The sequence below is a fragment of the Mobula hypostoma genome, chromosome X2 (genome assembly GCF_963921235.1).
Source record: "Mobula hypostoma chromosome X2, sMobHyp1.1, whole genome shotgun sequence".
Lineage (NCBI taxonomy): Eukaryota > Metazoa > Chordata > Chondrichthyes > Myliobatiformes > Myliobatidae > Mobula > Mobula hypostoma.
In genome coordinates this window covers 47,839,838-47,862,286 of record NC_086129.1, presented here as the reverse complement: position 1 = coordinate 47,862,286, position 22,449 = coordinate 47,839,838, and the positions used below count along the sequence as shown (strand labels likewise).

Sequence of the window (22,449 nt, the reverse complement as noted above, 5' to 3'; positions counted from 1 at the left end):
TGCTGATTGGAGAACTTAAACCAGTGCATGTTAGCCCTCTTTTCAGCTTTCAACTAAAGCTAAAATGAAAAAATAATTAAAAAAAAAGAAAAATGATATATTGTTGAATATCGTATAGTTCTCAATTTTTCAAGATGCTTTCATTTACTTTCAGTTCAATACATAATACCATATGCCTCATTGTTTATTAGTGTACAGATTTTAGCGTCTGATTTTCATTAATTGCATTAACTTTTTCACGTGCGATCAATTAAGTTTTGGCATTCTTGGCTGACATTTGTGATTAATATGTTCCCTTGTGTGCCATACTGGTGTAACATGCTGTGAGGTTTCACTGATAATGTAATGGTTTCTCTGTAGCAGTAATGTTTGGGTTATGACTAGAGATAACGGGGTTTGGAATGCTGTTGTTCTTTCTTGTGAGCTAGAAGAGAGATTTTCGCGCTGTTTTGCCGGGGAGAGATGAGGAGAGAAGACGCGAATGGAGAGAGTTGGTAGACTGCTGGACGGAGTGGATTTGGAGCAAGGGTCTGAAGGGCAGCGACGATCGGAGGAAGTCAATGGTGGACGATCAGCTTATCAGTGAGCTCCAACATTGTGCAATAGACTTCCATAAGATTGGGCCCTTTTTCTTTTTTTTTCATTTTCTTTACTAACCTTATAGTCAAAGTAAGAATTATAAAGCTTAATTGTTTAATCGCATATTGTGTACCGTTATTTTGGTGTACTGATTTGTAACAGGGGACACATCGTGCAGCATTCACCCAAACGAGATTTCTTAAATTTGGCCGGGCTGGGGCTATCACCCCTATATTAAGCTGCTAGCTGCAACGAGAGTTACACTGGTATTGTGGAATAATGTATTAAATACAGATATTGAGCAATATTTATTGTTAAATCTCTATATATTGTTGGACAATATATAAATATTGATGCCATAGGTCATTTTGTATTGAAGCTTGTATTCTTTGTCAAAACAAAATTCTAATTGTAAGCTGCAGTCAATCACTTTCATTGTCATAGACAAACAATGCATTGTAAATATCTTACAAAATACTCAGTTTATGCTCATAGCATTCAGTACATTGAAAGTTACACTGCGGTCAAATCAGTAAAGTGGAAGCAATATAATTATTTCTAATCCTTAATTACATTTATTAAGTCATATATAATAACATTGGAGTGTGGGCACGTGGCCAAGTGGTTAAGGCATTGGACTAGCAACCTGAAGGTCGTGAGTTTGAGCCCCAGCCGAGGCAACATATGTTGCGTCCTTGAGCAAGGCACTTAATCACACATTGCTCTGCGACAACACTGGTGCCAAGCTGTATGGGTCCTAATGCCCTTCCCCTGGACGACATTGGTGTCATGGAGAGGGGAGACTTGCAGCATGGGCAAACTGCTGGTCTTCCATACAACCTTGCCCAGGCCTGCGCCCTGAAGAGTGAAGACTTTCCAGGCGCAGATCCATGGTCTCACAAGACTAACGGATGCCTTAATAACAATGGATGACTAGAATTTTCTTTAATTTTATCATTGATCCTGTCACAAGAATTATTAAGTCAGCTGTCATGTGGCTTATGATCCCCTTTTCCATGACCCATCATGGTTGAAGCTACAGAGTTCATTTCCTGCTTACTGTAGGAAGGTAACATGTCCTTCATTGTACAATAGTATGAACTAGTGATAAAGCTTTTGACCATCATCAGAATTGACTTGGTTAATTTGAATTTTAAGGAAAATTCAGACTTGTTTGGAACCTATATGCAAAAACATATGAACCCATGGCTTTACCTTGTCTCACCTTATCTCTGTGCCTGCCCATCGCCTCTCTCTGGTGCTCCCCCCCCCCCATTTCTTTTTTCTGTGGCCTTCTGTCTTCTCCTATCAGGTTCCCCCTTCTCCAGCCCTGTATCTCCTTCACCAACTTCCCAGCTCTTTACTTCATCCTTCCACCTCCTGGTTTTACCTATCACCTTTTGTTTCTCTCCCCCTCCCCCTCATTTTAAATCCCCTCCTCATCTTTTTTTTTTCCCTCCAGTCACGCCAAAGGGTTTCGGCCTGAAACATCGACTGTACTTTTTCCGTAGATGCTGCCTGGCCTGCTGAGTTCCTCCAGCATTTTATGTGTGTTGCTTGGATTTCCAGCATCTGCAGATTTTCTCTTGTTTGTGAATGTGAAGGGAACTTTAATATTGATTAAATTTCTGATTAGAAAATGCTCTTGAAAGTCTGCTTGCATTGAGTGAAGTGTTAATTAAATTTAGTTTTCATTATCTTGATCAAAGAGCAGGATAGTAATCTTAATTTATGGAACTGGTATCACTAGTTTGATTGAATGGAACTGCTAAGAGCTGAAGTCACTCCCTTAATCACTGGGTCCAGAGAAAAAAGTGTTTCTGATAAAAGGAGTGTATGAATCAGTCAGTGTGTTGCATGAAACCCTACAATGCTTGTAGACAATTTTGATGTGCTCACAGTTTCTTGCACGTTTAATAATCGATGGTGTCTATGACTGTTGATATATTTCTTTCTCTATGTATTGACCAGCATTTGTTTCTCAAGAAAGGGGCCAAGAGAGTAAATGATTTCTATTAGCTGCTAAAACAAACCAGGTGTTACATTGTGGCTTTTCTGGAAAAATATTAATTTGTGTTAAAACATAAAGGTCACTTTTATAAGCACACAGACCTTTAAGCTGAAATTAATATATTATACATATCTAGTGTGGAATATTTCGACATGGGACTGACAAGTATTTGTTAACTTGTATATCCTAATAAAGATCATATTTGCTTTTCTACTGCAAGATACTGTAAATATCTTACAAGTAGACAATATCCATTTCAGGCAAAACTAAAGAATTTATTTAGAATTCAATGTGTACATGGGCAAACCACTAAATCACAGGTCACTGATATCATACATATACAGTAAATACGCATTTTTATCGATCAAAAATAATTTTTCTATGGTAGTCCATAAATTCAAATTCGGTCCACATAGGGATTAATTTGGACTTTGTTTAAAAAATGTTATTCATCCCAGATTTAGAAACATAGAAAACCTGCAGCACAATACAGGCCCTTCAGCCCACAATGCTGTGCCAAACATTAGATTAGATTAGATTCAACTTTTTGTCATTGTGCCGAGTACAGATACAAAGCCAATGAAATGCAGTTAGCATCTAACCAGAAATGCAAAGAATAGTGTTATTTACAAAATAACCTCGAATAAAAAGTAAGTGCTACAGCACACAAATATAAAAGTACTGAGACAGTGCAATATGGGTGCAATACTGCTTAACGCTGTGATGTGAGGTTCAGCAGGGTCACAGCCTCAGGGAAGAAACTCTTCCTGTGCCTGCTGGTGTGGGAGCGGAGGCTCCTGTGGCGTCTACCGGATGGGAGGAGAGTAAAAAGTCCATGGTTAGGGTGAGATGCATCCTTGATAATGCTTTTCGCCCTGCCCAGGCAGCATTTATGGTAGATGTTCTCACTGATGGGCAATTGGGTGCCGATAAGCCGCCGGGCAGTTTTCACCACACGCTGGAGTACTTTGTGGTCCGATACGGGACAATTGCCGTACCACACTGAGATGCAGTTGGTGAGTATGCTCTCAATGGTACAACGGTAAAAGTCCGTCAGTATCCTAGGACAGAGGTGAGCTTTCTTCGTGCTCCGCTGGAAATAAAGGCGCTGTTGTGCCTTTTTGATCAGGATGGAGGAGTTCAGGGACCAGGTGAGATCCTCGGAAATGTGGGCACCAAGGAATTTGAAGCTTGATACATGCTCTACTACAGCTCCATTGATGTAGATGGGGACGTGAGTGTGGCTCCAAGCATGCCTGAAGTCCACAATGATCTCCTTGGTCTTCTGGGTATTAAGGGCCAGGTTGTTGTCGGCACACCATGCGGATAGGTGCTAGACCTCGTCCCTGTAGGCCATCTTGTCATCCCCTCTGATCAGGCCAACCACCGTGGTGTCATCTGCGAACTTGATGTACTTATTTTACATGTACTTATTTTAGGAATTACCAAGGGTTACCCATAGCCGTCTATTTTTCTCAGCTCCATGTACCTTTCCAGGAGTCTCTTAAAAGACCCTATTGTATCTGCCTCCACCACTGTTGCAGGCAGCCCATTCCACGCCCTCACCACCCGCTACGTAAAAATACTTGCCCCTGACATCTCCTCTGTACCTGCTTTCAAGCACCTTAAAACTGTGCCCTTTCGCGTTAGCCATTTCAGCCCTGGGAAAAAGCCTCAGACTATCCTCATGATCAATGCCTCTCATCATCTGATACACCTCTATCAGGTCACCTCTCACCCTCCGTCGCTCCAAGGAGAAAAGGTGGAGTTCACTCAACCTATTCTCATAGGGCATGCTCCCCACTCCAGGCAACATCCTTGTAAATCTCCTCTGCACCCTTTCTATGGTTTCCATGTCCTTCCTGTGGTGAGGTGACCAGAAGTGAGCACAGTACTCCAAGTGGGGTCTGACCAGGGTCCTATAGAGCTTGTAACGTTACCTCTTGGCTCTTAAACTCCATCCCACAGTTAATGAAGGCCAGTACACTGTATGCCTTCTTAACCACAGAGTCAACCTGCGCAGCAGCTTTGAGTGTCCTATGGATTCGGACCCCAAGATCCCTCTGATCCTCCACACTGCAAAGAGTCTTACCATTAATACTATATTCTGTCATCATATGTGACCTACCAAAATGAACCACCTCACACTTAACTGGGTTGAACTCCATCTGCCACTTCTCAGCCCCATTTTGCATCCTATCGATGTCTCGCTATAAACTCTGACAGCCCTCCACACTAGCCACAGCACAATCAACCTTTGTGTCATCAGCAAATTTACTAACCAATCCCTCCACTTCGTCATCCAGATCATTTATAAAAATCACGAAGAGAAGGGGGTCCCAGAACAGATCCCTGAGGCACACCACTGGTCACCAGCCTCCATGCAGAATATGACCAATCTACAACCACTCTTTGCCTTCTGTGGGCAAGCCAGTTCTGGATCCACAAAGCAAGGTCCCCTTGGATCCCATGCCTCCTTACTTTCTCAATGAGCCTTGCATGGGGTACCTTATCAAATGCCTTGCTGAAATTCATATACACTACATCTACTGCTCTACCTTCATCAATGTGCTTAGTCACATCCTCAAAAGATTCAATCAGGCTCGTAAGGCACAACCTGCCTTTGACAAAGCCATGCTGACTATTCCTAATCATATTGTGCCTCTCCAAATGTTCATAAATCCTACCTCACAGAATCTTTTCCATCAACTTACCAACCACTGAAGTAAGACTCACTGGCCTATAATTTCCTGGGCTATCTCTACTCCCTTTCTTGAATAAAGGAACAACATCTGTAACCCTTCAATCCTCAGGAACCTCTCCCATCCCCATTGATGGTCCAAAGGTCATTGCCAGAGGCTCAGCAATCTCCTCCCTTGCTTTCCACAGTAGCCTGGGGTATATCTTGTCCTCTCCCAGTGACTTATCCAACTTGATGCTTTCCAAAAGCTCTAGCACATCCTCTTTCTTAATGTCTATATGCTCAAGCTTTTCAGTCCGCTGTAAGTCATCCCCACAATCGCAAGTCCTTTTCCGTAGTGAATACTGAAGCAAAGTATTCATTAAGTACCTCTGCTATCTCCTCCGGTTCCATACACACTTCCCACTGTCATATTTGATTGGTCCTATTCTCTCATGTCTTATCCTCTTGCTCTTCACATACTTGTAGAATGCCTTGGGGTTTTCCTTAATCCTGTCTGCCAAGGCCTTCTCATGGCCCCTTCTGGCTTTCCTAATTTCATTCTTAAGCTCCTTCCTGCTAGATTTATAATTTTCTAGATTTCTTATCATTACCTAGTTTTTTTTTAACCTTTTGTAAGCTTTTCTTTTCTTCTTAGCTAGATTTTCAACAGTCTTTGTATACCACAGTTCCTGTACCACTGCAGAACATCACACAAATATCCCCTGAACATTTCCCTCATTTCTGCTGTACATTTCCCTGAGAACATCTCAGAATCAGAATTCAGAATCAGGTTTATTATCACCGGCATGTGACGTGTAATTTGTTAACTTAGCAGCTGCAGTTCAATGCAATACATAATCTAGCAGAGAGGAAAATAATAATAATAAAATAAAACATACTAATAAATAAATGAGTAAATCAATTATGTATATTGACTAGATTAAAAAAACGTGTAAAAACAGAAATACTGTATATTTTTAAAAAAAGTGAGGTAGTGTCCAAAGCTTCAATGTCCATTTAGAAATCTGATGGCAGAGGGGAAGAACCTGTTCCTGAATCGCTGAGTGTGTGCTTTCAGGCTTCTGTACCTCCAAACTGATAGTAACAGTAAGAAAAGGGCATTCCCTGGGTACTGGAGGTCCTTTAATAATGGATGCTGCCTTTCTGAGACACTGCTCCCTGAAGATGTCCTGGGTACTTTGTAGGCTAGTACCCAAGATGGAGCTGACTAGATTTGCAACCTTCTGCAGCTTCTTTTGGTCCTGTGCAGTGGCCCCTCCGTACCAGACAGTGATGCAGCCTGTCAGAACGCTCTCCATAGTACAACTATAGAAGTTTTTGAGTGTATTTGTTGACGTGCTAAATCTCTTCAAACTCCTAATAAAGTATAGACGCTGTCTTGCCTTCTTTATAACTACATCGATATGTTGGGGCCAGGTTCGGTCCTCAGAGATCTTGACACTCAGGAACTTGAAACTGCTCAGTCTCTCCACTTCTGATCCCTCTATGAGGATTGGTATGTGTTCCTTCATCTTACCCTTCCTGAAGTCCACAATCAGCTCTTTCATCTTACTGATGTTGAGTGCCAGGTTGTTGCTGCGGCACCACTCCACTAGTTGGCATATCTCACTCCTGTACGCCCTCTCGTCACCACCTGAGACTCTACCAACAATGGTTGTATTGTCAGCAAATTTATAGATGGTATTTGAGCTATGCCTAGCCACACAGTCATATGTATGTAGAGAGTAGAGCAGTGGGCTAAGCACACACCCCTGAGGTGCGCCACTGTTGATCGTCAGCAAGGAGGAGATGTTATCACCAATCCGCACGGACTGTGGTCTTCTGGTTAGGAAGTTGAGGATCCAATTGCAGAGGGAGGTACAGAGGCCCAGTTTCTGTAACTTCTCAATCAGGATTGTGGGAATGATGGTATTCAATGCTGAGCTAAAGTCGGTGAACAGCATCCTGATATAGGTGTTTGTGTTGTACGGGTAATCTAAAGCCATGTGAAGAGCCATTGAGATTGCATCTGCGACAGGCAAATTGCGATGGGTCTAGGTCCTTGCTGAGGCAGGGGTTCCGTCTAATCATGACCAATCTCTCAAAGCATTTTGTCACTGTCGATTTGTCATTAAGGCAGCTCACATTACCCTTCTTCAGCACTGGTATAATTGTTGCCTTTTTGAAGCAAGTGGGAACTTCTGCCTGTAGCAGTGAGAGGTTGAAAATGTCCTTGAATACTCCTGTTAGTTGGTTGGCACAGATTTTCAGAGCCTTACCAGGTACTCCATCGGGACCTTCTGCCTTACGAGGGCTCACTCTCTTTAAAGACAGTCTGACGTTGGCCTGTGAGACGGAGATCACGGGGTCATCAGGTGCAGCAGGGATCTTCACAGCTGTAGTTGTGTTCTCCCTTTCAAACGTGCATAGAAGGCGCTGAGTTCATCTGCTAGTGAACCAGTCATACTATTTGGTTTGTTGGAAGTAATATCTTGCAATCCCTGCCAGGATTGCCGTGCATCTGATGTCGCCTCTAACCTCATTCAGAATTGTCTCTTCGCCCTTGAAATAGCCGTCCACAAATCATACCTGGTTTTCTGGTGAAGGCCTGGGTTGCCAGACTTGAACGCCATAGATCTAGTGTTCAGCAGATGACGTACCTCCTGGTTCATCCATGGCTTTTGGTTTGGGAATGTACAGTAAGTCTTTGTAGGAACAAACTCATCCACATAGGTTTTAATGAAGTCGGTAACAACTGCAGCATACTCATCCAGGTTCGCAGATGAATCCCTGAATACAGTCCAGTCCAGTCCACCAATTCAAAGCAGTCCTGTAGGCGCTCCTGTGCTTCCCTTGTCCATACCTTCTTGGTCCTCACAATGGTGTTGCAGTCTTCAGTCTCTGCCTATACTCAGGGAGTAGAAGTACAGCCAGGTGATCAGACTTCCTGAAGTGAGGGCATGGAATAGCATGGCAGGCATTCTTGATAGTGGTGTAGCAATGGTCCAGGGTGTTGTTTCCTGTTCCCAATTTGTTCCCACTTTATGCTTCCAAGTTCCTGCCTGGTAGCTTCATATTTCCCCTTACTCCAATTAAACGCTTTCCTAACTTATCTGTTCCTATCCCTCTCCACTGCTATGGTGAAGGAGATAGAATTGTGATCACTATCTCCAAAATGTTCTCCCACTGAGAGACCTGACACCTGACCAGGTTCATTTCCCAATACCAAATCAAGTACAGCCTCTCCTCTTATAGGCTTACCTGCATACTGTGTCAAGAAACCTTCCTGAACACACCTAACAAACTCCACCCCATCCAAACCCCTTGCTGTAGGGAGATGCCAATCAATATTTGAGAATCTCCCACCACGACAACCCTATTATTATTACACCTTTCCAGAATCTATCTCCCTATCTGCTCCTCGATGTCCCTGTTACTATTGGGTGGTCTATAAAAAACACCCGGTAGAGTTATTGACCCCTTCCTTTTCCTAACTTCCACCTACAGAGACTCTGTAGACAAGCCCTCCATGACTTCCTCCTTTTCTGCAGCTGTGACACTATCTCTGATCAGCAGTGCCATGCCCCCATCTCTTTTGCCTCCCTCCCTGTCCTTTATGAAACATCTGAAGCCTGGCACTCTCAGTAACCATTCCTGCCCCTGAGCCATCCAAGTCTCTGTGATGGCCACAACATCATAGCTCCAAGTACTGATCCATGCTTTAAGCTCATTGTGCATGATGCTTCTTGCATTAAAATTGACACGTCTCAAACTATCAGAGTGAGAGCATCCCTTCTCTATCACTGCCTATTCTTCCTCTCAGACTCTACAAGCTTTCTCTATTTATGAGCCAACCGCGCCTTCCCCCGTCTTGGGTTTGGTTCCCACCACCCAGCAATTCCAGTTTAACTTCTCCCCAATAGCCTCAGCAAACCTCTCTGCCAGGATATTGGTCCCCCTTGGATTCAAGTGCAACCCGTCCTTTTTATACAGGTCATACCTGCCCCAAAAGGGGTCCCAATGATCCAGAAATCTGAATCCCTGCCCCCTGGTCCAATCCCTCAGCCACGCATTTATCCTCCACCTCACTCTATTCCTATACTCACTGTCACATGGCACAGGCAGTGATCCCGAGATTACTACCTTTGAGGTCCTCCTTCTCAGCTTCTTTCTTAACTACCTGTGGTCTGTTTTCAGGACCTCTTACCAATGTCGTTGGTACCAATGTGTACCACGACCTCTGGCTGTTCACCTTCCCACTTCAGGATGTCGTGGACGCGATCTGAAGCATCCTGGACCCTGGCACCTGGGAGACAAACTAACATCCACGTTTCTTTCCTGCATGCACAGAGTCGCCTGTCTGACCCCCTAACTATAGAGTCCCCTATCACTACTGCCTTCCTCTTCCTTTCCCTACCCTTCCGAGCCACAGGGTCAGACTCTGTCCCAGAGGCTTAGTAAGGACAAGGAAGGAGTTAAGAGAAGTTGGGGAGTGGCATTGCTAATCAATTTATTAAGAACTTTTTAAATCAATGTAGAACTTCGAGGACACAAGATTCCATCGTATGATTTGTGATTGACTGTTAATTGGGACTATAAATTCATTTGCACGATGTCCTGTGGGCTTGCGCCAGTCTATTACAAGGATATGCTAGGCAATTTTTAAATTACTGTATGTAAATGTCATAATTGCCCAGCCTTTATTGTAATCATGTCCAGTAACACACAGTTCCAGAAGTTGCATGGAGAGCATAAACTTGCCTGGTAAGATATCCCGTCATGAAGCAAGCTCTTACGAGCAGTTCTCACTAGGTTTGCATTGATTGACCAAATGCTAGAATTGTCAGATTGTACTTGAGAGTGAGCACTCTGCATCTCCAAGTATCAGAGAGTAATTGTGCCTTCTCTCCTAACAAAGTAAGTATAAGATGCTACAAGAAAAATCCGTGTCTTGTGCACTGATGATGAATCTGTCATTGTCTTCCACGCTACTAGATCCTGTATTTCCTCATTGAAAGACCACAATCAGTGCGGATCAGTAATAACATCTTCTCCCTGACAGTCGATGCAGGCGCATTGCAAGGATGTGTTCTTAGCCAACTGCTCTACTGTCTCTCTACACTCATGACTGTGTGACTATGCACAGCTGAAATACCATCTATAAATTCACTGATGACAGACAGTTGTTGGCAGAATCTCTGGCAATGAGGAAGCGTACAGGAGTGGGATACTGTAGATTGGCTAATTAAGTGGTTCCTCAATTAAATACTTTTCCATACTATCTGCTGCTATCTCCCTTCAAGGCTATGCTAAAGGACAGGGAGTTGTGGTCTCTGATTCCAAAATGATCACAAAGAGAGAAATCTGTCTCCTGACCAGATTCATTGCCAAGTACTGGAGCCAGTAAAGCCTCTGCTCCGGTTGGCCTGTCCACATATTGTGTCGAGAATCCTTCCTGGACATAACTAACAACTTCTGCCCCATCTAAACCTTTTTGTGCAAAGGAGCTACCAATTTATATTAAGGAAATTGAAGTCACTCGTGACAACAACACTGATATTTTTTGCACCTTTCCAAAATCTACCTACTGATCTGCTCCTCGAAATTTATATTAGGCAGGAAATGGTGTTGGATAGGCTGTTGGGTCTGAAGGCTGTTAAGTCCCTGGGACCTGATGGTCTGCATCCCAGGGTACTTAAAGAGGTGGCTTTAGAAATCGTGGGCGCATTGGTAATCATTTTCCAATGTTCTATAGATTCAGGATCAGTTCCTGTGGATTGGAGGGTGGCTAATGTTGTCCCTCTCTTCAGGAAGGGAGGAAGAGAGACAACAGGGAACTATAGACCGGTTAGCCTGACGTCAGTGGTGGGAAAGATGCTGGAGTCAATTATAAAAGATGAAATTATGACACATCTGGATAGCAGTAACAGGATCGGTCCGAGTCAGCATGAATTTACGAAGCGGAAATCGTGCTTGACTAATCTTCTGGAATTTTTTGAGGATATAACTATGAAAATGGACAAGGGAGAGCCAGTGGATGTAGTGTACCTGGACTTTCAGAAAGCCTTTGATAAAGTCCCACATAGGAGATTAGTGGGCAAAATTAGGGCACATGGTATTGGGGACAGAGTACTGACATGGATTGAAAATTGGCTGGCCGACAGAAAACAAAGAGTCGTGGTTAACGGGTCCCTTTTGGAATGGCAGGCGGTGACCAGTGGGGTACCGCAGTGTTCAGTGCTGGGACCGCAGCTGTATACAATATATATTAATGATTTAGATGGGGGAATTAAAAGTAACATTAGCAAATTTGCCGATGACACAAAGCTGGGAGGCAGTGTGAAATGTGAGGAGGATGTTATGAGAATGCAGGGTGACTTGGACATGCTGGGTGAGTGGGCAGATGCATGGCAGATGCAGTTTAATGCGGATAAATGTGAGGTTATCCACTTTGGTGGTAAGAATGGGAAGGCGGATTATTATCTAAATGGAGTCAAGTTAGGAAAAGGGGAAGCACAACGAGAACTCGGTGTTCTTGTACATCAGTCACTGAAAACAAGCATGCAAGTATAGCAGGCAGTGAAAAAAGCTAATGGCATGCTGGCCTTCATAACAAGGGGAATTGAGTATAAGACCAAAGAGGTCCTTCTGCAGCTGTACAGGGCCCTGGTGAGACCACACCTGGAGTATTGTGTGCAGTTTTAGTCTCCAAATTTGAGGAAGGACATTCTTGCTATTGAGGGAGTGCAGCGTAGGTTCACAAGGTTAATTCCCGGGATGGCGGGACTGTCATATGTTGAAAGATTGGAGCGACTGGGCTTGTATACTCTGGAATTTAGAAGGCTGAGAGGGGATGTTATTGAAACATATAAGATTATTAAGGGATTGGACATGCTGGAGGTGGGAAGCATGTTCTCGCTGATGGGTGAGTCCAGAACCAGAGGCCACAGTTTAAGAATTAGGGGTAGGCCATTTAGAACAGAGTTGAGGAAAAACTTTTTCACCCAGAGAGTGGTGGATATATGGAATGCTCTGCCCCAGAAGGCTGTGGAGGCCAAGTCTCTGGATGCTTTCAAGAAAGAGATGGATAGAGCTCTTAAAGACAGTGGAATCAAAGGTTATGGGGATAAGGCGTGAACTGGATACTGATAGTGGATGATCAGCCATGATCACAGTGAATGGCGGTGCTGGCTTGAAGGGCCGAATGGCCTACTGCACCTATTGTCTATTGTCTATTTATCCCTGTCGCATGCTATCGGGCGGTGTATAGATCAGTGGTCCCCAACCACCGGGCTGCAAGGCATGCGCTACTGGGTCGTGAGGAAATGATATGATTTGGCGATATGAGTCAGCTGCACCTTTCCTCATTCCCTGTCACGCCCGCTGTTGATCTTGAATGCATGCGAGGTCATGACCCGCGTGTCATCCATGTCCGCGTGGGAAGGAGTTCAACTCCTCGAGCTTGCAAATGACGGCAGGCTGAAGAGTATGTTTGACATAACATCTCTGCCGGCATTCTGGATCAAAGTCAAGGCTAAATATCCTGAAATAGCCACGAAAGCACTGAAAACGTTACTTCCATTTCCAAAATCATATCTCTGCAATGAATGCAACGAAAACTAAACTGCGGAATAGGCTGGACATAAGGAACCCATTCGAGTATCGCTGTCTCCCATCACCCTTCGATAGGACCGTCTTGTTGCAGGGAAAAAAGCCCAGAGCTCCCACTGATTCAGCGATATTGGTGTGTTGCAATGATTTTATATGTTCATACGGGGAAAGTATGTGCTGTGTGTTTAATATCCAAACGTTACTTTAAATGTTATGATGCTATTGACTTATAAGTGACTTGTATAACCATATAACCATAACAGCACGGAAACAGGACATCTCTCCCCTTCTAGTCCGTGCCGAACACTACTCTCACCTAGTCCCGCCGACCTGCACTCAGCCCATAACCCTCCATTCCTTTCCTGTCCATATACCTATCCAATTTTTCTTTAAATGATAATATCGAACCTGCCTCAACCACTTCTACTGGAAGTTCGTTCAACACTTACTTCAAGCTCCCCTGATAATTGACTTATCACTATATTCATGCGAGGAAAATATGCGCTGTGTTTAATATTAAATTCGTTAGATAAACCCCTTTAGAAATGAAATTGAGTGTACTAGCCACTTATCACCTATATTCCAGTCATGATTAACACCCCCCCCCGCCCCACCTCTGCGAGCAGAATTGCTAAAAACGATTTGTAGAAAAAAGTAGGCACGTACACGCATGAGCAAGTCACACATGCACACTGGTGCCTACGCAAGGATTCATGATCATTGTAGTCTTTTTCGACGTAAACATTACTCTTGTCCATTGGCAACCCTACCCTGCCACCCCCCCCCCACCCCCAGGGTTGGCCAGTCCGAAAGATTATTGTCAATATTAAACTGGTCCGCAGTGCCAAAAAGGTTGGGAACCCCTGGTATAGAATACTGCCAATAACGTAATTGCTCCCTTCCTGTTTTTAATTTCCACCCACACTTAGTAGGCAATTCCTTTGTGACACTCCGTCCCCCTTTCTGCAGCTGTGATACTGTTTCTGATTAGCAATGCCACTCGCCCACTTCTTTTACCTCCTTTCCTGTTCCTTTTGAAACATCAGAACATCCACCAACCATTCCTGCATTTGTGACAGCCAAGTCACTGTTGTGGCTACAATGGACTCATGGAACCATTTGGGTGAATTTCTGGAATTATTGAAAAAGACTCCAGAGTAGACACTGTGTTTGGTTCCATCCAGTTTATTCCGTTGTGTCTGCATTGGACAGTTAGCACCTCTTGCTCAGAGACAATGGAATGTAACTCTGTTGTGTTTTCAATGTCAATGCACCAAACCATTTCTGGTCATAATACTAATGTCATTGTAAGTAAACACACACTTCTGTCCATAGATACTCTAATGAAGGGTCTCAGTCTGAAACATCAACTCTCAATGCTGCCTGACCTGCTGACTTCCTCCAGCATTTTGTGTCTTTCTCTAGTTTTCCAGTATCTGCAGAATCTCTTCTGTTTTATAAATATTCTGTAAATTGTTTATGGTAAAATAATTGAAAATATATGCAATTGAGGAAATGCTTTTTAATAATATTAAACATAATTTGGAAGGTTCATCTGAAAATTCAATATTAAGTGTTGCACTTCTTTAAAAAAAATGTTCATAATTTCGAGTCTGAAGTTTTTCTTGATTGTTTCAACCTCATGGAAGCCTTCAGCTGTCAAATGAGACACATTGTGGAAAACTGTATTCATATTTGATTCCCCTGAGAAATTTGCCGCTATTGGCACAATGATATACAGACTGATTCCTAACCAGTAGGTGCACCATAGAACAAGTTCACCATAGGTAAGAGTATTCACAGATAAATTCCTCATTATTTATCAGCAGAAATGATCACTGCTCTGTAAGATTTGGGAACTTTGACCACTAATAGCAGGCATCTCAAAGCAATTAAAATGACCACTGAATTAGTCTCCACACAGTGCACCAAGTTGAGCGGTAGATTGGACGTATCAATCAATGTGGTCTTCCAGGCACACCCAGACTGCAGATGTGCTCAGCCAGGTTAATGGATGGGCCATATTGACCACACTGTATATCTGACACTGATCTGACACCTCACTTCTGACAATGACACACTTGAGCTTCTATGCAAAGATTTTTAATATGTTCTCAACAATCTTTAAAAATGTGAGACCTCTTTGATACAGTTGTTGCAATTTCATAGGGGTATCTGGGAGAGTACTGATCATGTTCTGCAATTAAAATCTGCAGAGAGATAGCAGGCAACTGCAGGAAACATAAAGTTGTGGTGGTAGGGGATTTTAATTTTCCATACATTGATTGGGACTCTCATACTGTTAGGGGTCTAGATGGTTTAGAGTTTGTAAAATGTGTTCAGGAAAGTTTTCTAAATCAATATATAGAGGGACCTAGGGGATGCAACATTGGATCTCCTGTTAGGAAATGAGTTAGGACAAGTGACGGAAGTCTGTGTAGGGGAGCACTTTGGTTCCAGTGATCATAACACCATTAGTTTCAATTTGATCATGGACAAGGATAGATCTGGTCCTAGGGTTGAGGTTCTGAACTGGAAGAAGGCCAAATTTGAAGAAATGAGAAAGGATCTAAAAAGCGTGGATTGGGACAGGTTGTTCTCTGGCAAAGATGTGATTGGTAGTTGGGAAGCCTTCAAAGGGGAAATTTTGAGAGTGCAGAGTTTGTATGTTCCTGTCAAGATTAAAGGCAAATTGAATAGGAATAAGGAACCTTGGTTCTCAAGTGATATTGCAACTCTGATAAAGAAGAAGAGGGAATTGTATGAAATGTATAGGGAACAGGGAGTAAATCAGGTGCTTGAGGAGTATAAGAAGTGCAAGAAAATACTTAAGAAAGTAATCAGGAGGGCTAAAAGACATGAGGTTGCCTTGGCAGTCAAAGTGAAGGATAATCCAAAGAGCTTTTACAGGTATATTAAGAGCAAAAGGATTGTAAGGGATAAAATTGGTCCTCTTCAAGATCAGAGTGGTCGGCTATGTGCGGAACCAAAGGAAATGGGGAGATCTTAAATAGGTTTTTTGCGTCTGTATTTACTAAGGAAACTGGCATGAAGTCTATGGAATTGAGGGAATCAAGTAGTGAGATCATGGAAACTGTACAGATTGAAAAGGAGGAGGTGCTTGCTGTCTTGAGGAAAATTAAAGTGGATAAATCCCCGGGACCTGACAGAGTGTTCCCTCAGACCTTGAAGGAGACGAGTGTTGAAATTGAGGGGGCCCTGGCAGAAATATTTAAAATGTCGCTGTCTACGGGTGAGGTGCTGGAGGATTGGAGAGTGGCTCATGTTGTTCCGTTGTTTAAAAAAGGATCGAAAGGTAATCCGGGAAATTATAGGCCGGTGAGTTTAATGTCGGTAGTAGGTAAGTTATTGGAGGGAGTACTAAGAGACAGAATCTACAAGCATTTGGATAGACAGGGACTTATTAGGGAGAGTCAACATGGCTTTGTGCGTGGTAGGTCATGTTTGACCAATCTCTTGGAGTTTTTCGAGGAGGTTACCAGGAAAGTGGATGAAGGGAGGGCAGTGGATATTGTCTACATGGATTTCAGTAAAGCCTTTGACAAGGTCCCGCGTGGGAGGTTAGTTAGGAAAATTCAGTCGCTAGGTATACATGGAGAGGCGGTAAATTGGATTATACATTGGCTCGATGGAAGAAGCCAAAGAGTGGTGGTAGAGAATTGCTTCTCTGAGTGGAGGCCTGTGACTAGTGGTGTGCCACGGGGATCAGTGCTGGGTCCATTGTTATTTGTCATCTATATCAATGATCTGGATGGTAATGTGGTAAATTGGATCAGCAAATCTGCTGATAATACAAGGATTGGAGATGTAGTAGACAGTGAGGAAGGTTTTCAGAGCCTGCAGAGGGACTTGGACTAGCTGGAAAAATGGGCTGAAAAATGGCAGATGGAGTTTAATACAGACAAGTGTGAGGTATTGCACGTTGGAAGGACAAACCAAGGTAGAACGTACAGGGTTAATGGTAAGGCACTGAGGAGTGCAGTAGAACAGAGGGATCTGGGAATACAGATACAAAATTCCCTAAAAGTGACGTCACAAGTAGATAGGGTCGTAAAGAGAGCTTTTGGTACATTGGCCTTTATTAATCAGAGTATTGAGTATAAGAGCTGGAATGTTATGATAAGGTTGTATAAGGCATTGGTGAGGCCGAATCTGGAGTATTATGTTCAGTTTTGGTCACCAAATTACAGGAAGGATATAAATAAGGTTGAAAGAGTGCAGAGAAGGTTTACAAGGATGTTGCTGGAACTTGAGAAACTCAGTTACAGAGAAAGGTTGAATAGGTTAGGACTTTATTCCCTGGAGCGTAGAAGAATGAGGGGAGATTTGATAGAGGTATATAAAATTATGATGGGTATAGATAGAGTGAATGCAAGCAGGCTTTTTCCACTGAGGCAAGGGGAGAAAAAAAACAGAGGACATGGGTTAAGGGTGAGGGGGGAAAAGTTTAAAAGGGAACATTAGGGGGGGCTTCTTCACACAGAGGGTGGTGGGAGTATGGAATGAGCTGCCAGATGAGGTGGTAAATGCAGGTTCTTTTTTAACATTTAGGAATAAATTGGACAGATACATGGATGGGAGGTGTATGGGGGGATATGGTCCGTGTGCAGGTCAGTGGGACTAGGCAGAAGATGGTTCGGCACAGCCAAGAAGGGCCAAAAGGCCTGTTTCTGTGCTGTAGTTTCTATGGTTTCTATGTTGAATCTCTTTGGGAGTGTGTGTGCCCAATGAAAGTAACCAGTGAGTGCAGGTCCTTCCACAATGCTTGCCCATCCATACGGATGAATCTTCTATTCCATTCGGGCCTGTTGAACCTGTGTAGCTCTTGCCAACCCTCTTAGAACCCACAGATGAAACCATATCATCACCCTGATGGACTCTAGAAGAAGCAAAAAAACACTCCAAAGGAATAGACTGACTGAATGCAGAAAGTTCAATTGATCTTGTTTGCATAACTTTTGTGTTAGTATTGGGCATTTGACCATTTCAATGTGAATTTGTTGATAGGGTGCAAGGTAATCATGGGATCATGATTAATGAAGCTGGCTGCCTGATCCTGACTGACCATTTCTGTAGACTTTTACAATTCCATTAATAGTCATAGTCATACTTTATTGATCCTGGGGGAAAATGGTTTTCGTTACAGTTGCACCATAAATAATTAAATAGTAATAAAACCATAAATAATTAAATAGTAATATGTAAATTATGCCAGGAAATAGGTCCAGGTCCAGCCTATTGGCTCAGGGTGTCTGACCCTCCAAGGGAGGAGTTGTAAACTTGGATGGCCACAGGCAGGAATGACTTCCTATGACGCTCTGTGTTGCATCTCTGTGGAATGAGTCTCTGGCTGAATGTACTCCTGTGCCCAACCAGTACATTATGTAGTGTATGGGAGATATTGTCCAAGATGGCATGCAACTTGGACAGCATCCTCTTTTCAGACACCACCGTGAGAGAGTCCAGTTCCATCCCCACAACATCACTGGCCTTCCGAATGAGTTTGTTGATTCTGTTGGTGTCTGCAGCCCCAGCACACAACAGCAAACATGGTAGCACTGGCCACCACAGACTCGTAGAGCATCCTCAGCATCGTCCGACAGATGTTAAAGGACCTCAGTCTCCTCAGGAAATAGAGATGGCTCTGACCCTTCTTGTAGACAGCCTCAGTGTTCTTTGACCAGTCCAGTTTATTGTCAATTCGTATCCCCAGGTATTTGTAATCCTCCACCATGTCCACACTAACCCCCTGGATGGAAACAGGGGTCACCGGTACCTTAGCTCTTCTCAGGTCTACCACTAGCTCCTTAGTCTTTTTCACATTAAGCTGCAGATAATTCTGCTCACACCATGTGACAAAGTTTCCTACCGTAGCCCTGTACTCAACCTCATCTCCCTTGCTGATGCATCCAACTATGGCAGAGTCATCAGAAAACCTCTGAAGATGACAAGACTCTGTGCAGTAGTTGAAGTCCGAGGTGTAAATGGTGAAGAGAAAGAGAGACAAGACAGTCCCCTGTGGAGCCCCAGTGCTGCTGATAAACTGATAAATATGACTGCAAGGTTTATTGCAACTTGTATACTGAATTAAAATGAGTTCTGATATAATGAACTTGGTTTTCATGATGTACTATTCATGGTAAATGCCACTTTATTTTGCATATTTATGCACTACTGCAGTGTCCATTTCTCCTACACAGTGAAGCAGTTTCGTTGGACGTAAACAAATTTTAGCAAACATTAGCTTGAAGTTGTTCAGTCAAGGGTGAGTCAGGGCAGAGTAGGTGACTCTCAAAAATCATGCATTGTATGCCAAATTAAATTTGTGTGTAAACTAGTGTTATTAATGTCTGGAGACAAAAGCCACAGTGATTTCTGTCAATGAAACCAGGTTAATTGCAGAAAATGCTTCGGATGGAGGATAAAATTACTTTTAATTTATATGCAGGAAATAAATCAATCATTTTTCAAATACTTGGCACACAACAAGGTACTTTAGCCAACAAATTACCTTTTGAAGGTAGTCATTGTCTTAATGTGGGATATGAGGTTACACAGCAGAATGTGATGATGCTCAGAGAATTTGGATGATGTTCATTGATAGAGAAATATTGTACAGTATGCCTTTTGTAAATAAGTTAACTTGTAAAAAAATTGATTAATTCTATGTAATATTAGATGGTAATAGTTATATTTTATGAAATGAGTTCATTTTTTATCCTCTTTAGAAATGACTACATACAAATTATGATGCTCTTTGTTTCTGAAGTTAGTGCTGCACCCAACAGCTTTTAGCTCATCAATGTTGAAGTCTTGGAATAATGCTTTAACAAAAGTGAACACTTAAAACTACTTTAATTGTCAGTCCTAATCCTTTTGTAATTTGCTTGATGGGATTTTGAGATTGTGGAAATGTATGCAATATAAACAGAGTAATAGTAGAATAAGCTGCAATTAGATACTCAAGTCTCAGAACAAAAGGATTTATTTAGATAGTGTTTTTAAAAGACATGTTGGAAATACAATTTGATTACCTGTGATAATAGCACAGATTCTCTTAAATTTTCTAACTTTCATAATTTTTGCTTTACAGGTTGCTATAAAGATAGTAGATAAGACACAACTGGAAGAGGAAAACTTGAAGAAGATCTTCAGAGAAGTCCAAATCATGAAAATGTTAAGACACCCTCACATTATTAGACTATATCAGGTGAAACAGTTATGCATTTTATAAGATTTAATTTACATCTGCTATTTTCTAATAGACTTACATTCAATACCTCAGTTATACTGATCAAAATATTTCTACTTTTACTGGAAATAGTGTATCAAATACAGTAGATTTCAGTTAATTGGGCCATCGGTTAATCGAGGCAGCCACTTTTTTGGGACAAGTCTTAAGGGAGAAAATCTAATCAAGAAAATAGCCAAAACTCCGTCATTCATTTGCCAGTTTCTAACTAGCATTAGTCACGTGTACTTGTGTGGCTGTTAAACACAACACTGTGTGCAGAGTGAAAAGTTTTTAAAAGGCATCAGTTGCGTTTGTTGGTGTTCAAAAAGCAGTGAGTTTTGTCACTGATGGTTGGCGAGAAATAAGCAGTAAGGCAATTCAGGATTGTTTTGCTGTCTACGGTTTCGAGCATTGAGGCTTGGAGATGCCAGAAACGGCCAAGAGTGAAAATGAAATGATTTTACGACTTCAGCAAGATAGGAACTATGGAGAATTTGAAGGTGTCATCAATCATCTTGAATGTTACAATGAAAATGAAAATTTGGAGGATGCAATTGTTGAAAGAATTGTATGAAGGTAGTCTATTATCTGCACGAGGTGTCTGCACTGATTTTTTTCATTTACAGTCATTCAAAAGAACATGGCACCTACACTGGATGAATTTACGTGCCTATAACTACTAGGAAATTGGTCAATGCTGGTTATCCACTTTGTAACAAGCGGAACTGAGGGAAGGGTAGTGTAGCGTTTGAGGCGACGCTATTATAGCTCAGTGCTTCAGAGTTCGGAGTTCAATTCCAGTGTTCCTTGTAAGGACCCTGTATGTCCTGTCTGTGGAATGCATGGGTTTTCTCTGGGTGCTCCAATTTCCTTCCACAGTCTGAATGCATACTGGTTAGTATGTTAATTGGTCTTTGTAAATTTTCCTGTGATTAGCCTAGGGTTAAATGGAGCCAGAAGTTTATCTCAATAAACAATAAATAAAGGACAGGACCTCCAGGATAGCAATCTCAGGATTGCTACCAGTGCCACGTGCAGCCGGGTTTAGAAATAGTAAGATAGTGCAGATCAACACGTGGCTGAAGACATGGTGCAGGAGGGAGGGCTTCAGATTTATAGATAATTGGGCAGTTTTCCAGGGAAGGTGGGACCTGTTCCAGCAGGACGGTTTACATCTGAACTGAAGGGGGACAAATATCCTTGCAGGTAGGTTTGCGAGAGAGGCTCCAGTGGATTTAAACTAGATACAAGGGGGGAGGGGAACCAGAGCGTAGGAACAGATGTAGGGGAGAAGGAAGAAAAAGAAAATAATAAAGCTGTTTGCACTGTTAGTGATAAACAGAGAGTAAGAGGTGGAAAATTTCTTAAATGCATTTATTTTAATGCTAGGAGCATTATAAGAAAGGTGGATGAGCTTAGAGCATGGACTGATACCTGGAAGTATGATGTGGTAGCTATTAGTGAAACATGGTTGCAGGAGGGGTGTGACTGGCAACTAAATATTCCTGAATTTCGTTGCTTCAGGTGTGATAGAATCGGAGGGACAAGAGGGGGAGGTGTTGCATTGCTTGTCAGAGAAAATATTACAGTGGTGCTCTGGCAGGATAGATTAGAGGGCTCGTCTAGGGAGGCTATTTGGGTGGAATTGAGGAATGGGAAAGGTGTAGTAACACTTATAGGGGTGTATTATAGAGCACCTAATGGGGAGCGAGAAGCGGAGGAACAAATTTGTAAGGAGATAGCAGATATTTGTAGTAAGCACAAGGTTGTGATTGTGGGAGATTTTAATTTTCCACACATAGACCGGGAAGCCTATACTGTAAAAGGGCTGGATGGTTTGGATTTTGTAAAATGTGTGCAGGATAGTTTTTTGCAGCAATATAGAGGTACCAACTAGAGAAGGGACAGTGTTGGATCTCCTATTAGGGAATGAGATAGGTCAGGTGACGGAGGCATGTGTTGGGGAGCACTTCGGGTCCAGTGATCACAATGCCATTACGGGTGTCCCCCGCTTTTTGAACGTTTGCTTTATGAAACCTTACTGTTATGAAAGACCTACATTAGTTACCTGTTTTCGGTAACAGAAGGTGTTTTCACTGTTACATAAAAGGCAGTGCGCGAAGAAAGGCAGCGTACGAAAAAAAGCAGCGCACTATAAAATGCAGCGCGCGCCCTGAGCAGCTGCTCCTCTCCTGGATTCGGAACTGCATTCTCGCCGGCATTGCTTAAAAACATGCCTGTGAGCAGCTGTTTGCAAGATGAGTTCTAAGGTATCGGAAAAGCCGAAAAGAGCTCATAAGGGTGTTACAC

The 22,449-nt window shown here is 42.6% G+C and overlaps 1 protein-coding gene across 9 annotated transcripts in view; it reads left to right on the top strand.

The window, feature by feature from the left end:
* The window catches only part of sik3 (SIK family kinase 3), a 482,160-nt gene that overhangs the window by 159,413 nt on the left and 300,298 nt on the right, over window positions 1-22,449 (top strand). For all 9 annotated transcript variants that reach the window (XR_010016690.1, XR_010016689.1, XR_010016691.1 and 6 more), the window contains exon 2: window positions 19,999-20,115. Coding sequence is in view for 5 of the 9 variants with exons in the window: in XM_063038656.1 (XP_062894726.1) it covers window positions 19,999-20,115 (117 nt within the window). In the remaining 4 variants the exon portion in view is untranslated. The remainder of the gene's footprint in view (window positions 1-19,998; window positions 20,116-22,449) is intronic.